The sequence below is a fragment of the Aulonocara stuartgranti genome, assembly GCF_965226115.1.
Source record: "Aulonocara stuartgranti genome assembly, chromosome: 18".
NCBI classification, from domain to species: domain Eukaryota; kingdom Metazoa; phylum Chordata; class Actinopteri; order Cichliformes; family Cichlidae; genus Aulonocara; species Aulonocara stuartgranti.
The window spans coordinates 20,939,651-20,954,446 of NC_138954.1; the positions used below are offsets into that span (position 1 = coordinate 20,939,651).

The window sequence follows — 14,796 nt, forward strand, 5'->3', positions numbered from 1 at the left end:
TATCCTGGGCTTGTATTTCCAGGGATCCGCCCAACCAGGAGCGCCCTTTAAAAAAAACAAAAAAATCTGCCACGTGACTGTGGGACCCACGTTAATGAATGAACTGATAACTGGCGTCGCTTGACTGCTGTCAGGGTGTGTGTTTAAATGTTATTCCCGGTCAGAGTCGGCAGAGAGCAGCAAGCGCATCCCTCTCCTCCCGCCTCATGTGATTATGATCTGTCACACAGCTGCTTGAACAAGGACTGGAAAACTTGATGCACTTTGTTTGGGATTGTTCCTCATTTGAAATCATGTCTCTGTACCGAAATGCCATCTGGTTTTTGAATGGAATCCAGCAATATACAAGGTCAGTAGGATATCATTTTGGTGTTGATCTGCTGTGTGTAGGGATGTTGTCCAAAGATGCCTGGTAAATATCAATCTTTTTACTTGGTATTGTTTTGTTCTGTCTCTCTTTTTTTAAAACTAAAATTAAGATTTCTGCCCTGTGACATGCATTTCATGTTGTTTATTCAACCCTAAAAGCTGCTCCGCAGAGCCATATCAAAGGTCTGATCACTGTGTGGCACAATCATCACACAAACTGCCCTTTATGTACAGTTACAATAGTTCTATTGACAGCTCGTGTGTCTTGAGGATGACAGTCTCATCGTCTCATCATCTCAACAACAATGCAGGCTGTCAATCACAAGCCGCCTTTTGAGAAATGATCAGTCCTCGCCTTGAAGCATTACCTTTATTACATGTTTTCTGCACGCCCGTAGGAAGGGATACGAGGTGGCATCTAAAGAGTTTGATCCCCGGGACCTGGATGTGTCGGTGGTGGGGAGGTCATTTATGATTACTGGAGCCAACAGTGGAATTGGAAAAGCAACAGCCGTGGCTATAGCCAAGAAAGGTACACGCCGGAGGGTTGTGTTATCTGTCAAACATCACCACATAATGATAGCAAATAAAACCTGATGCTTTGTCTCCAGGTGGCACGGTCCACATGGTTTGTAGGAACAAAGATAAAGCAGAAGAAGCCAAAGAAGACATTGTTACTAAATCTGGGAACACGGTGAGAATATTGACTTTGAATACAGAAAGTAAAAAGCAAATAAAAAATCCCCTGATTTATGAGAAACAAAGTGATGCCTAATCTTCATATTCTAGGAAGTATACATCCATACTGTGGACATGTCCCAGTCACGCAAAGTCTGGGAGTTTGCAGAGGCCTTCAAGAAGCAGTATCCATCACTGAATGGTTTGGCATGTATCACCTTTATTCTTTATTACAATAAATAGATTTCATATCCTCTTTCCTAAGCTAACTGTGTTAATGGTTTAGACTAAGTTGTGTGATTGGACTTTTCTCTGCTTTGGCAGATAAACAATGCAGGGTGTATGGTGCACAAGAGAGAGCTGAACACTGAAGGGCTGGAGAAGAACTTTGCCACCAACACTATGGGTGAGATTTTCTTCTGATGGTCAGACTGTTGTCTTGCATAACAATTTTTCAATTTTTTAATTTCCTTTTTCAGGGGTGTATATTCTCACACAGACTCTTATACCACTTTTACAGAAGAGCCGGGATCCAAGAGTGGTATGATTACACGCATAAGTGCACACAAACAAAGTGTTCATCTGTATAGTGCAAACAGCATAATGCCACTCTTGTCCACGTTGTAGTGGGTCATGGTGTTGTAAGCACACTGATGTATTTATTCCCCCTCCTGCCTATTAGATCACTGTGTCCTCAGGAGGCATGCTGGTACAGAAACTCGAGGTCGATGACTTGCAGTCGGCAAAGGGCTACTTTGATGCCGTTATGGTCTACGCACAGAACAAGGTAAGACAGGAAGGTGTGGTCCAGAGTTTTTAAAAATTAAGTTTGAATCTGCTTTACATTGCACAATACCATGTCTGACTGGTTATATACAGTGGGGCAAAAAAGTATTTAGTCAGCAACTGATTGTGCAAGTTCCCCCACCTAAAATGATGACAGAGGTCAGTAATTTGCACCAGAGGTACACTTCCACTGTGAGAGACAGAATGTGAAAAAAAAATCCATGAATCCACATGGTAGGATTTGTAAAGAATTTATTCGTAAATCAGGGTGGAAAATAAGTATTTGGTCACCTCAAACAAGGAAAATCTCTGGCTCTCACAGACCTGTAACGTCTTCTGTAAGAAGCTTTTCTGTCCCCCACTCGTTACCTGTATGAATGGCACCTGTTTGAACTCATCATCTGTATAAAAGACACCTGTCCACAGCCTCAAACAGTCAGACTCCAAACTCCGCCATGGCCAAGACCAAAGAGCTTTCGAAGGACACCAGGAAAAGTATTGTAGACCTGCACCAGACTGGGAAGAGTGAATCTACAATAGGCAAGCAGCTTGGTGTGAAAAAATCAACTGTGGGAGCAATCATCAGAAAATGGAAGACATACAAGACCACTGATAATCTCCCTCGATCTGGGGCTCCACGCAAGATCTCATCCCGTGGGGTCAAAATGATCATGAGAACGGTGAGCAAAGATCCCAGAACCACACGGAGGGACCTGGTGAATGACCTGCAGAGAGCTGGGACCAAAGTAACAAAGGTCACCATCAGTAACACACTACAACGGCAGGGAATCAAATCCCGCAGTGCCAGACGTGTTCCGCTGCTGAAGCCAGTGCATGTCCAGGCTCGTCTGAAGTTTGCCAGAGAGCACATGGATGATACAGCAGAGGATTGGGAGAATGTCATGTGGTCAGATGAAACCAAAGTAGAACTTTTTGGTATAAACTCAACTCGTCGTGTTTGGAGGAAGAAGAATACTGAGTTGCATCCCAAGAACACCATACCTACTGTGAAGCATGGGGGTGGAAACATCATGCTATGGGGCTGTTTTTCTGCCAAGGGGACAGGACGACTGATCCGTGTTAAGGACAGAATGAATGGGGCCATGTATCGTGAGATTTTGAGCCAAAACCTCCTTCCATCAGTGAGAACTTTGAAGATGAAACGAGGCTGGGTCTTCCAACATGACAATGATCCAAAACACACCGCCCGGGCAACAAAGGAGTGGCTCCATAAGAAGCATTTGAAAGTCCTGGAGTGGCCTAGCCAGTCTCCAGACCTCAACCCCATAGAAAATCTGTGGCGGGAGTTGAAAGTCCGTGTTGCTCAGCGACAGCCCCAAAACATCACTGCTCTCGAGAAGATCTGCATGGAGGAATGGGCCAAAATACCAGCTACTGTGTGTGCAAACCTGGTAAAGACCTATAGTAAACATTTGACCTCTGTTATTGCCAACAAAGGTTATGTTACAAAGTATTGAGTTGTATTTTTGTTATTGACCAAATACTTATTTTCCACCCTGATTTAAGAATAAATTCTTTACAAATCCTACCATGTGGATTCATGGATTTTTTTTTTTTCACATTCTATCTCTCACAGTTGAAGTGTACCTCTGGTGCAAATTACTGACCTCTGTCATCATTTTAGGTGGGGGAACTTGCACAATCGGTGGCTGACTAAATACTTTTTTGCCCCACTGTAGGTCATTTAAAGTAATGGAGAAGACTGACGTAAGATGTAAAGAGGCCACATTGTGTTGTTCCTTTTCAGAGACAGCAGGTGGTGCTGACAGAACAGTGGGCCAAAGCCAATCCTGTCATTCACTTTTCTGTCATGCATCCAGGCTGGGTAGATACACCAGGTACACTCATTTGAGCAACAGTTGCAGTTTTTCTTGAACTGTATCTTAATTAGTCTTCCTCCTTCCTCAAAAACCACAAATACAATTAACAGCTAGATCTATTTTCTCCTTGTTTCCAGCCGTTTCTACATCAATGCCTCAGTTCCACCGGATGATGGAGGACAGGCTGCGTACTGTAGAACAAGGAGCCGACACAGTCGTGTGGTTGGCTTTGTCCAGGGTGGCTTCCAGAACACGCAGCGGGCAGTTCTTTCAAGGTAAACAACACAAAATGTGACGGGCTCCACCATATTTTCTGTTAACCTTCTCAGGTCAACTCAAGCATCGTCATCGTCTGGCGCCACCAGTTCTGACAGCTTACATGTGTTGCAGATCGGAAGCCTGTTCCCACCCACCTCCCTCTGGCTTGGACTCACAGTTCGGCTGAGGAGATTCAGAGTTTCATGACTCAATTGGAGAATCTATCCAAAGATTTTCAGTTGCAAGCTGACGCAGATCCCGCTGGACCTTGTAGACCACAGTTTGTCTAGTTTGTCTGCTACGTCATAACCATATGACCAGCTACTGGAAAAGGTGTCGTCGATTCTTAACAAGCCTCCTGTCTACAGCAACAGTTGCATGTTTATGAAACTGCGTTCTGTAGTGTCACAAAATATTGATTAAAGACGAAATAACTGACTTGATTGCATGTGCACTCATGTCTTGTATATTTACATTACAAAAACAGATTTCTGACTCGTGCTTTATATTTGGAAATTTGCACAAATGTCAACAGTGCTTAAATCTCAGATGTGCAGTTGATGTTTGATAAAATAGGAAAAAAATGGCTTTTCTGCACCTGATTGCTCAGTCTCCTTTATGGCGCCACATTGTTACATATTTGCACAATATTACGGCAGTATAAACCCAACCTAACAGATGGAATGGGGGGGGGGGGAAATACCTATTATTATCTCAAATTCAGATAACTGAACCATGACCAAGCGTGCTGGGAAGGAAACACTTTCTTCTATATAAACACCAGATGACAGCGTTGTGTCCATTGGGAGAAAAGACTGTACTTGTGTTCTTGCAGAGCAGCGGGATAAACTAGATGTTTTCATCCTCAACTGTCTGGGTGTGGATTTATATGCTATTTCCACAAAGGGTCAGCAGAGAGCAGTAAACGCTCCCTCTCAGCCCGCTTCCTTTCATACTGATCCGTCACAGCTGGTTGACAAACACCAGTAAATTAGTGGACTTTTTGCAATTGCTTGCTTGAAAAACTCCAGCATTTCATAATCGTTATTTTGTAAGAATCCACATTTTCCTTTTTTTTTTTTCCTTTTTTTTTTTTAAATAATTTTATTTTTATACAGTATTGAGCCAAAAAAATAAGTGGTGCATTCACATTTTTCCCAAGGGATTCTTTTCAAGTTTGAGCTCTACAAGGGTAAAACAGTGAAAAGCTTGAAGCTGGATCCATCCATGTTAAAACTCTCAGGGAACAGGAAGTTTGGTCAGATTTAAAAATCATCTAGAAGATTTCGATGGATTCTTTTTTCCTGTAGTAAGATTTTTTATTCCCCATTTATGTTTTTACTGTATTTTTTTGGAAGGGGCGATGAGTCGGGTTCCCAGTGTCTGTCTCTAAAAGAAACTTCCAGTCCATGCGTAACAACAGTCCAAAGAAAAACAACTACCCCTCCCCCTCCCTCCAGTCCAGTCTCTTCCTCGTCTCCTTCACAGTTCATCTTCTACGCAACGTAGGTGTACACTTTACGGTCCTCTGGTGTCCTCGCCAAGTATTCTCTTTCTATAAGTCCCTCTATCCGCTTTTTGATTACCACAGGGCTCGGAAGAAAACGTGCCCGGAGCTGCTGAGTGACCTGAACAAACACACACAAAAAAAAAAAAAGAAGAACAGAAAGTAACAGCATTAAAATTGTTGTTCATTATTTGAAAAATGAAAATGGATTCTGTAAAATGGACGAGTTCCTTACCTCTGCAACCAGGACATTGTGTTGCATCTTCTTCCTCGACTTCATGATTCGGACAATGGCTGCCTCAATCTCGTGCTTCCTGTCGTCATCCACTTTCTGCCGAGTCTCTTTCCTTTCAGGGTCTGATTCACCTTGTTTAGCAGCAACTGGAAAAATTGGATACAGGAACTGTATTACAGAAAGGAAGTGTCCTAACTCCACTTCAAAGAATGCTATGGTTACACAGCCACCATGTAACAGTAAGTATTTCAGAACAGAAGCCTTTACTTATGCATAGCCCTAAATAAAAAATTTTTTTTTAAAAATGAAAAATAAAAATTAAAGTAAATTATTGTGTTTTTATTTTGAGTTAAAAAGCTGTATGATATTCTACTTGTGGTACTGAATCAGTCAGTATTAGATAATATAAGTACTAATATGAAATACTATTATATTTTTAAAAAGCACAGCGGTGATGACCCATATATCCTGGAGTGTCAGCCGAGACGGACAGAAAGGGTCCCGGAAAAGACACAAGACATCAGCGAGCTCTGGTGCATTACACACAGCCTTTGCTCACCTGTCTGAATTTTGACTCTGTGCAGTCTCGAGGTAAACTGATCGTTGACTGTAAACACGTGTCCATTTTCTATCTCCTTGGACTTGGGCTCCTTAGTGAGAATTCGCTGTGTGGGTTTCCCACATGCTAAAGACTGTAATGCTCGCACCAACTCTCGCTCTGGAATATCTGTCTCCTGCTGAATCTCCTGTAGAAAAAAAAAGAAAATTGGCTTTAAGTCAAAAACTGTGACACCAATATGTACAAAAACACACATATATAAAGACATTAAGTCATATAATGGTAGAGTGCAGCCATATAAAAAGTGTGTTCCCACCTCAAAAGTGCACTTTTCTCTGTTGTTGAAGAGCATGAGGATGGTCATCTGGAAGGTGGAGACCTGTAGAATGTGCTTGCGGGTGTTAGACCCTGTCACCTGGGCACCTCCCATACCCAACTCTGAACCATCCTCCTGCACATGGAGAAGGTTTAAAAAACATGTTTTGCTGCTTAACAGAAAGATTATGAAAATCCTCAATGATACTGATTTTAATTTCAATACTAAAGCAGTTTTGAAATGCAGAATCTACCTTTTTAACAGCTCCATAGAAAGTTGCGTTTAGGTCAGCTCCTCCCATGTGATGTTGTAATGTGAGCTGTCTACCACTGTGCTTAGCTAGGTAAAATCTGGTAAATAAAAACAAAGGCGGTGAAAACCAATAAATTAAAAGTACACTGAGATCTTCTTTGTATTGCAAAACATATGAAGAAAGAGGATTACCGTCTGAAGACTTCAAAGGCGTGTCTGGGAGCAGGGGGGATGGTGCATTTAGGTGTTGCAGACTGTGTGGGCCAGTAGCCAGTAGTTAGGACTCTTACTGTGAGGTCCACACCACTTAAAGATGCCTGGAACACGTACATGAAAAGCAGATAACATGACTACACACCCATTACAGCTTCAATGCAGAATATCTGGTATCAGACAGAGTAAGAGAGCGAGACAGAGAGAGATGGTACTCAACAAATCCTGAATAAAGAAAAAAAAAATCAATGGGAGAATTTGGCCCCAAAAGAGACAATCAACAGCTAAATTAATGACCCTATGAGCCAATCATGTTGTTTGACTAACGCATATACACAGTAAAGCCTCCACTGTGTAGTTTAAGGCATGTCTACTATTGTATACCAAGTAAAGATGTGGGTCAGTGTACTTATCTTTCTGAGATTACTGTATTCATGAAGTAAATTAGCATTTGATATGTTCAAATGTTCCTTTGGGGTGAGGCAGAGACGATCACATCAGCACTCTGGACTCGAGAAGAACTTTGACTTCTAATCTAAATGTGCTTTGTGACCACGAGTTAATGCTCTCTAGTCATGCTTTAAAACAGGACTTCTAAATAATAACCTAAACAATGACTTCTTCTTTTTAATTTTATTGTGAGACATGACACCAAACATCACAAAGTGTGGAGATAAGGCACTGACAGAACATATTTCAAAATAAAGTGTGTGCCTAAGTTGAACATGCAAGGATGTGCTGTGTAGCTGTATGAATGTGCAATGCGTGGGTGTATGAGGCTCTATATCTGAAATCCTGCTGTGCTATCATAGAGTTCGTCAGCTGTGCTGGGTTTTTCTGTGTGCCTTGTTTTTCTGACTGACTTACTGATGTAGTTTGTATGTGTTGCCTGAACTCATCCATGGTAGTGTTGGAGATGCTCATGTCTCTGAACATCCCTTCCAGTTTTGAGGTGAACTGACAGCCGCACTCTGTCTGTAACAGAAAGAGATGAAGAAAATGACGTGAACCCTCTGACAAAGATTTAGACAGGTGAAGAGAGGAAGCACGAGATAAATGATATGAGAATGTACAAGTCCCGTGCATAAATTTATATACAAAACTACTACTTTTTGAATGGTTTTTACCTTGAGCTTAGAGATCATGTTCTTTTCTGAGTCGTCTGAGACACTCTTGTTACTGAGCAGCCGACGACCCAAATGCTGCTTGTAGTACCTTTCAAAAACATCCTTCTCCTGCATAAACCGGAACAACACCATGGCCTTGTCAAGAATCGACTCCACTTCCTGTTCCGTCAACTATTCAAACAAGAAAAGGGCAGAAACAAGATAAAAAGTAGAAGTCAACTGCTAACAGAAAACTCTAAATGACTTCCAGATCTACTCAAGGTTTCTGAAGAAGCCACTCACCCCTTTGACTCCCTTCTTGAGCTTGTCATCAATAAAGAGTGAAAGGTACTCTGGAGAGCGGGAGTTGAGGTTCAGGAAATACTCAAAGTCTCCAGCTATAGTTTGTTTGAAGAGTCTGTCGTTGTTGAAGGCCTCGAGGAGGAACCGATCAAATCGTGTTTTCAGGTCTAGCAAACCCTGTTCAAACGGTGGTAACAAAGAAGTTATGTAATCCAGCACGATACAAGTCTCTCTTGGTACTTTAAGCATGATTAACCTGATATTTAAATCTTCTAATGCTACACTTTTTTCAGATACCAGAGGCATACCTGAATGTAGTCAACGGGGTTCTTGCCCTCTCCCTCTTCTGACACCAGAGCTTTGCCTTGCTCTCTCAAGTAAGAGCTCATACACTCGCACATTGTTTTCAGGCCATTTGGCACACGACTAAACAGCTTGTACATGCATGCCAGGTCTGAGAGTGAGACGTGAAGTAAAAAACAATGAGAAAGGAAATTCTTTGCTGTTTTTTAAAAATTTTTTTATTTCTGAATTACGTGCACAGAAAAGTCATGAATGATTTAATGCTTTTACCTTCCGTCTTGCCATTCTTAAGCATATGGACCAAGCCAGAGTTCTCCATCTCCACAATGGTCTTCATGTGTTTTGAAATTAGCTCCCTTTCCACTACTTTGACAATGGGTTCCTCTGTGGACTTGTCCAGGCAATGCATAACTCGCTCAATCTCTTCATTGATTCTGGCCTCTACCTTCTTTATGTAGACACTGGCACAGTTTTCTGCTAAGAACTTTTGGCTTTCCATCTGAAACAAGCACATATTATGTGTTGTTATAGAAATTATTTAGAATAGCAACAAAAAGATGGAGTAAAAAGTGCATAGCACAGACTCACCTGGAAGAATTCTGCTGACATATCTAAGAAAGGACCCTCAAAGTCCTCCTCGTATACAGACCTGCCATCCAGGCCTAGAATCATCAGCATCTGGCAGGCATTTCTGATAGCTCCCCTGCAATGAATTGTAGAGCATTCGAAATAAGGCCAGGAAACTAGCCCATCACTCAATTTTGTACTTGAACAAATTTTCAGTTCTGCAGTAAAAGTGTTCTAAAGACCAAGAAGTGAAGCACTATTCTTTCACACCTGTCTACAACCTCTCCCTTTCTTTCCCGTGCAATCATGTCCAGTAAGGTCTGTCGGAGGTGATCCCGAATGCAGCCGTAGCGCACCACCTGGTCTCTGAATATGATGAGGCCAAGGTTGTAGACATTTTCCACATTGTTTTGCTGAACATAGACCCTGTCCTAGAAGACATGAGAACAGAAGATGCAGTTTTCTATGAAAATATGTACTATGATAAACTATGGTATGAAAAAAGGGATGGATTTGCTGTACTGCGATTATACAAATACATAGTAGCATATGTAAATTTACAAAGTAAGAAGTGGCTTCCAATAAGGTAGGTTATCAGCCTTCAGTAGATTAAAACAAACAAAAAAACCCCACTGTCTGGGCTAAAGAAAGAGGACAGTACAGAACTAAAGAACTCCAGGACAGCTGTGTAGTCTCTGTACTGACGGTGCCATTGTTTACCCTACTGTTTTCTAAGGAGCTTGGAAAGAAAAGCGTCTGGACTTCTTTGAGTTGCTTGAAGACGTTTCACCTCTCATACGAGAAGCTTCTTCAGTTCTAAGGTCAAATGGTGGAGAGTCCCAGATTTAAACCCAGTGGGAGTTTCCCCCCAAAGAGGGACAACGGACCCCCTGATGATTCTCTACCTAATCACATGAGCCAAGGTGTGAAAGCGGGTGTGAGTCACAATCAGCCAGGGTTTCGGGTGAGCTCATTGTGAAACCTGGCCCCACCCTATCATGTGATTTCCTGAGGTCAGATGACCCAGGATGTGAGTAGGCGTTAAGGCGTCTGGGAAGGGATCGCAAAACTGGATTATAGATGGCAGACAGTTGGTGTCGTAAACCACCGCCTCTGTTTAAAGATAGTCGCTCACAGTGGACGTAAATGACTTCTTTCACTCCTCTTTCAAACCATCTGAGGAGTGAAAGAAGCCGTTTACGTCTACTGTTAACACAAATGACCATCCCTTAAATATCACAAAATTATTTCCATGTGCAAAAACACCAAACAAAAGTTACAAATGCTCTATGAAATCTTAAAGATCTTTTACAATTACTGATGTCCAGCTTCAGAACTTTTTACATGAGGAGTATGACTAAAACACAAAAGCATACCTACCATGTACATGAGGATGTCTCTGATCATGACCATGGCAGTCTGGTGGTCATTCCAGGCCTGATTCAGTGTTTGCAGAAAATTATTATTTAAGGAGTTTAGGACATCTTCCCGTACCTGAAGATATAAATAGTCAAATAAAGTCATCTCAACATCTGGTGTGGTATTATGAATAATTGTCTTCTTTTCAGATCGATTCTCATCATTGTCTAAAATACTTTGAAACTGATGAAAGTTTCTTTACCTTGTTGATGAGGTGCTCAGTGACCACCTCCCTCAGGCCTGTGTACAGCTTCTCCCCATGTTTGTGGAGCACCATTGTGTAGGCGTTCCTGTACAGCTCCTCAAAGCTCAGTCCACTGTTGTTTTTCCTCTGAATCTCCTGGATAGCATTCTTTAGAAGGTCCCAGATGTTGTTCACATATTTCTCATCCATTGTCATCTGTGAGAGACAAATATTAAATTCAGATACTTTGATTAATGCCTTTTTTGTTTACAATGAAAAAGGATTAGTCTTTCCAAAGCAGGTCTATCTGATGTATCTCATGTCTTTTGTATACTCTTGCATATGGTCAGTAACTGTTTTGTAAAAATATAAAGACATAAGTTTTTTTCTCCCTTCTGTTGGAAATTAGTGTAGGAATGTTGAAAGCCACATCTCTGAACCTGAATATTATGCCAAAAACAAGCAAGGGTGGCTTGTTTAACAGGTTACCAAACGCCCTGCTTTCTGCTTCATAAAAATAATAATAACTTTTTTTCTTAATTTATGACAAACAATTAAACTCTCTAAATCAAGAAATAAGGCCACTGAGTCATACCATTTGAAAACAACTGTACCTATAAAAGAGGTAGGTAAGTAGGAAGTAGATGTGAATTCTCTCAGCAGAAATCTTAACCTGATTTCAGTGGAGAACAAGAGCCAAGCTGTTCAATCTGCTAGAAATGTTTTCTCAATTTTTTTTTTCCTTCTATAAATACCGTTTTTTCTGACAGTTGCATATTACTGGGACTGTAAATGGCGTGGTAAAGCTTTTATCTCTTAAGGGAGTCTATTATGCATTTTGAAAAGGTGTTTAGGATCATCATCCATATCTTGATTGTGTGTTCATTAAACAATGGACCATTTCATTTTTTTCTCTTTTTTGGCCAAATATACCTCGCTAGCTACTGACAAAATCATTCTTATTTTTGCTTCATCATCTGTTTTGGGTTTTTCTTTTTCTAAACTGTCCTAAATGTATCAGGCTTGATCAGATGCTTATATGCAAACGTCTAAGTGTGAATTTGTGGTAGGGGTGGCTGTGATGGGTTGGCCGTGATGGGTTGGCCAACATCAACACCATAACCTGTTCAAGTTATTTTGACCATGTTTACTTTAGCACCTTGTTGGGATGAAGTTGCGCTAGCTCTCCAGCTAACTCTGCATGACAATGTGTGTTGATATCCTCCGCGGGCGGAAGCAAAAGCATAGCGTGAATAAATAGCAACAAACAACCCTGCTTATCGTTACCATAGCGCACTGATACCTGCAGACTGACTTAGCAAATGTCAAGACAGCTAACACGGCCAGGCCCGCTACTTAGCTAGCAATCTTCTCACTGAAGTTTCAATTAATGCTAACATAAGCTCATGACAAATGACGGTGACATTTACAAACCAATAAGCCAGCTAGCATTAATTAAACTGCACGATAATACGCCCAAGGTAACTGCTGAGATTGAAGCAGTTTTCGCTTGAGTGACATTTTTTTTCTTCGATTGAGCAACTAGTTAGCAGGCAATTACTAGCATAAAGACCTGTCATCCCCTGACTCGTCTCATAGTTTCGGCTCATTTTACAAAGCTCATACAGTTTTCAGTACTCACAGGAAAGGCTCGTATCCTCATCTTGGTGTCCTTCTTGGGGCCGCTTTTTAGGTTGGACATGATTAGTTGCAACGACTATCCTTTCTAAGTTGACTTAAAGACTACATGAAAGGCAGCTGCTAATTTGCTTTCAGCGCCCGGAAAGCGACAGAGAAACTCGGTGACCTCCCCTGTGGGAATTAGGTCGCCCTGTGTGTCTGTTGTGTTGTTGTCAGTCGTTCTCCTCAGTGGTTTTGGCTAGTGTTAGCTTGTATGCAGTGATGGCGGACGGCTGTTCTCCACTGCGCAATCCGAAATCTCGCGAGAGGAGAAAAGTCACTAACAGGTGCATTCCACAGGTTGGAAGTTAGCGGTTCTTTTTTTTTTTTTTTTTTTGAATAAGCTTTATTGACAAAGCACAAAATATAGATCCAAATTACAAAAACACAGTGTCCGGGGGTTTGGTAAAAACCAAAACAGAGCAGTCTAGTAAAGAATCACATAACATTGAACAGGGAACATAGGTTTATGGTTTTGACAGCGTTTACATTTTGGGAATGTTGTATGGTTCTAACATATTGTTTGGTTTCATTTAAAAAGCACTGAAAGGATGGTTTTGCGTTAGAAAATTTCAATTTATGTATATGAAATTTAGCCAGTAATATCAGTAAATTAATAAATTAAAATTTGTTTGCCCTGTCCGTGGGGTACTTAAAGAAACCAAACAGTATTTTCTCATAACAAAGACAGAACTCAGAAAAGATAAAAGAAACAACAAAAACACAAGCATAAGTTAGACGAGATAATCCCTACGCTTTCATGAGTAAAACTCTCCCTTTACTGGATAAATCCCACTGCAGCTAAGCATTTAGCTTATGTTTTATTCAAAATTGGAGTGAAATTATGGGAGAACCTGGTGGATTGATTTTTATTAATGATGATACCAAGGTAAGTGACAGACTCTTTCACTGGGATGCCAGCAACAGATAGACTGGTACAATTTCTAAGGGCAAGCAGTTCACATTTGCCAATGTTTAAGTGGAGTCCTGAAGCTAAAGTAAAGGCATTAATTGTGTTAATAGCTATCTGCACCTGTGAAGCATGTTTTAAAAAGAGAGTTTGTTTTGCTGCAGATGAGCCATACTCTCTTAAATATGAGGCGGCTTCAAATTCGAAGAGTTCCAAATTTTGACAGAGATGACTGATTAGGGCTTTATCCCAGAAACGTTTCATTAATGACAAAATATCTTCAATCACTTTTTCATGTGTTAGAAGGGAATTATTAAGTTTCTAGTAGCAGCTCCTACAAGTTTGGGCAGCATTAGGATTGAGAAAGACTTGAAGTGATACTGCTTTGTGGTCCGTGAGTGGAGTTGGCATTATATTGACTATAACATTATTTCTAAGTAATCAGAGACTAACCAGAAGTCAATACGGGATTTAGAAGAGTTGGATTTGTTACTCCATGTAAATAGTCTGGCTTTAGGGTTTTTAAATTCTCCAAATGTCTATTAAATGAAATTTTTTGCATAAATGTATTTAAACAACAGGACAGAGTTATTTGAGCTAGGTGGCCATCTGTCTAGTGAAGGATCTGGAGGAATGTTAACATCGCCGAGTTAGATGTCGAGTACTTTTCTGGAGATGTCTTCTTGCTTTTGCTCAGGGACACCTGAGAGCCTGAGGTTCCATCTCCGATGGTATCTTTCAACTTCGTTGACTTTCAGTTCTACTTGAGACAATCTGCTGCTGTTTTTCTTACAAGTAGCTTTAACTGTTTTGGTGACATTCTTCAAAGATTCTACTTCCAAGAACATGAAGCCAATAGACTTCTTCATGACCATAGCCTCCAGATTATCCAGAGCGCTCATTAATTAAAGTAGCAATGTTGTTTTGCACATCAGCAAGAGTTATATCACCTTTGTGTTTTTTACCATCGGAGAACAGCGTCTACCTCGGTCGCCATCTTGGCTCCGTTAGCGATTCATGTCTTACATACCTTGATGGTTACATCGGCAATAATAATTAGACAATAAATAAGTGAAGTATTAAGTAAAGTATTTTATCAACCGTTTCATCTTAAAGTAAAACACAAGAAAGAACAATGTATAGAAAAAATATTCAATTACCTTTTGAATCCTTTATAGTACCCTCAACTTTATCACTTTATTCATCTCTCACTGCCATTTGTAAACGAGGACATAGGTTGCTAGGAGATAGATATTGGAATTTTGTGAAATATATTGTAGTTTGACTCATGGGGGGGGGCTTACTGGGCT

General features: G+C 40.8%; 2 protein-coding genes across 3 annotated transcripts; one reads left to right on the forward strand and one right to left on the reverse strand.

Annotated features, from left to right (window-relative positions):
• Positions 1-54: 54 nt before the first annotated feature.
• dhrs12lb (dehydrogenase/reductase (SDR family) member 12-like b) lies at positions 55-4,370 on the forward strand. The gene is made up of 10 exons (XM_082513929.1): positions 55-349; positions 768-901; positions 981-1,063; positions 1,159-1,254; positions 1,372-1,453; positions 1,527-1,588; positions 1,730-1,834; positions 3,602-3,692; positions 3,812-3,949; positions 4,065-4,370. Exons 1-10 carry the CDS (start codon positions 258-260, stop codon positions 4,220-4,222), a joined length of 1,041 nt encoding a protein of 346 aa, XP_082370055.1. The 5' UTR covers positions 55-257; the 3' UTR covers positions 4,223-4,370.
• Positions 4,371-4,996: 626 nt separating this feature from the next.
• LOC309694129 (cullin-3-like) lies at positions 4,997-14,752 on the reverse strand. Of its 2 annotated transcripts, none has more exons than XM_082513928.1 (16): positions 14,647-14,752; positions 10,915-11,112; positions 10,674-10,787; positions 9,564-9,724; positions 9,315-9,429; positions 8,997-9,225; positions 8,732-8,877; positions 8,424-8,600; positions 8,142-8,312; positions 7,882-7,989; positions 6,994-7,118; positions 6,803-6,899; positions 6,550-6,684; positions 6,234-6,420; positions 5,675-5,820; positions 4,997-5,560 (listed from the first exon to the last, which is right to left on the reverse strand). In XM_082513928.1, exons 2-16 carry the CDS (start codon positions 11,110-11,112, stop codon positions 5,429-5,431), a joined length of 2,241 nt encoding a protein of 746 aa, XP_082370054.1. In that variant the 5' UTR covers positions 14,647-14,752; the 3' UTR covers positions 4,997-5,428. The 2 variants fall into 2 exon arrangements, with proteins under 2 accessions (XP_082370054.1, XP_082370053.1); XM_082513927.1 differs by lacking the exon at positions 14,647-14,752 and adding an exon at positions 12,539-12,847.
• Positions 14,753-14,796: the final 44 nt, after the last annotated feature.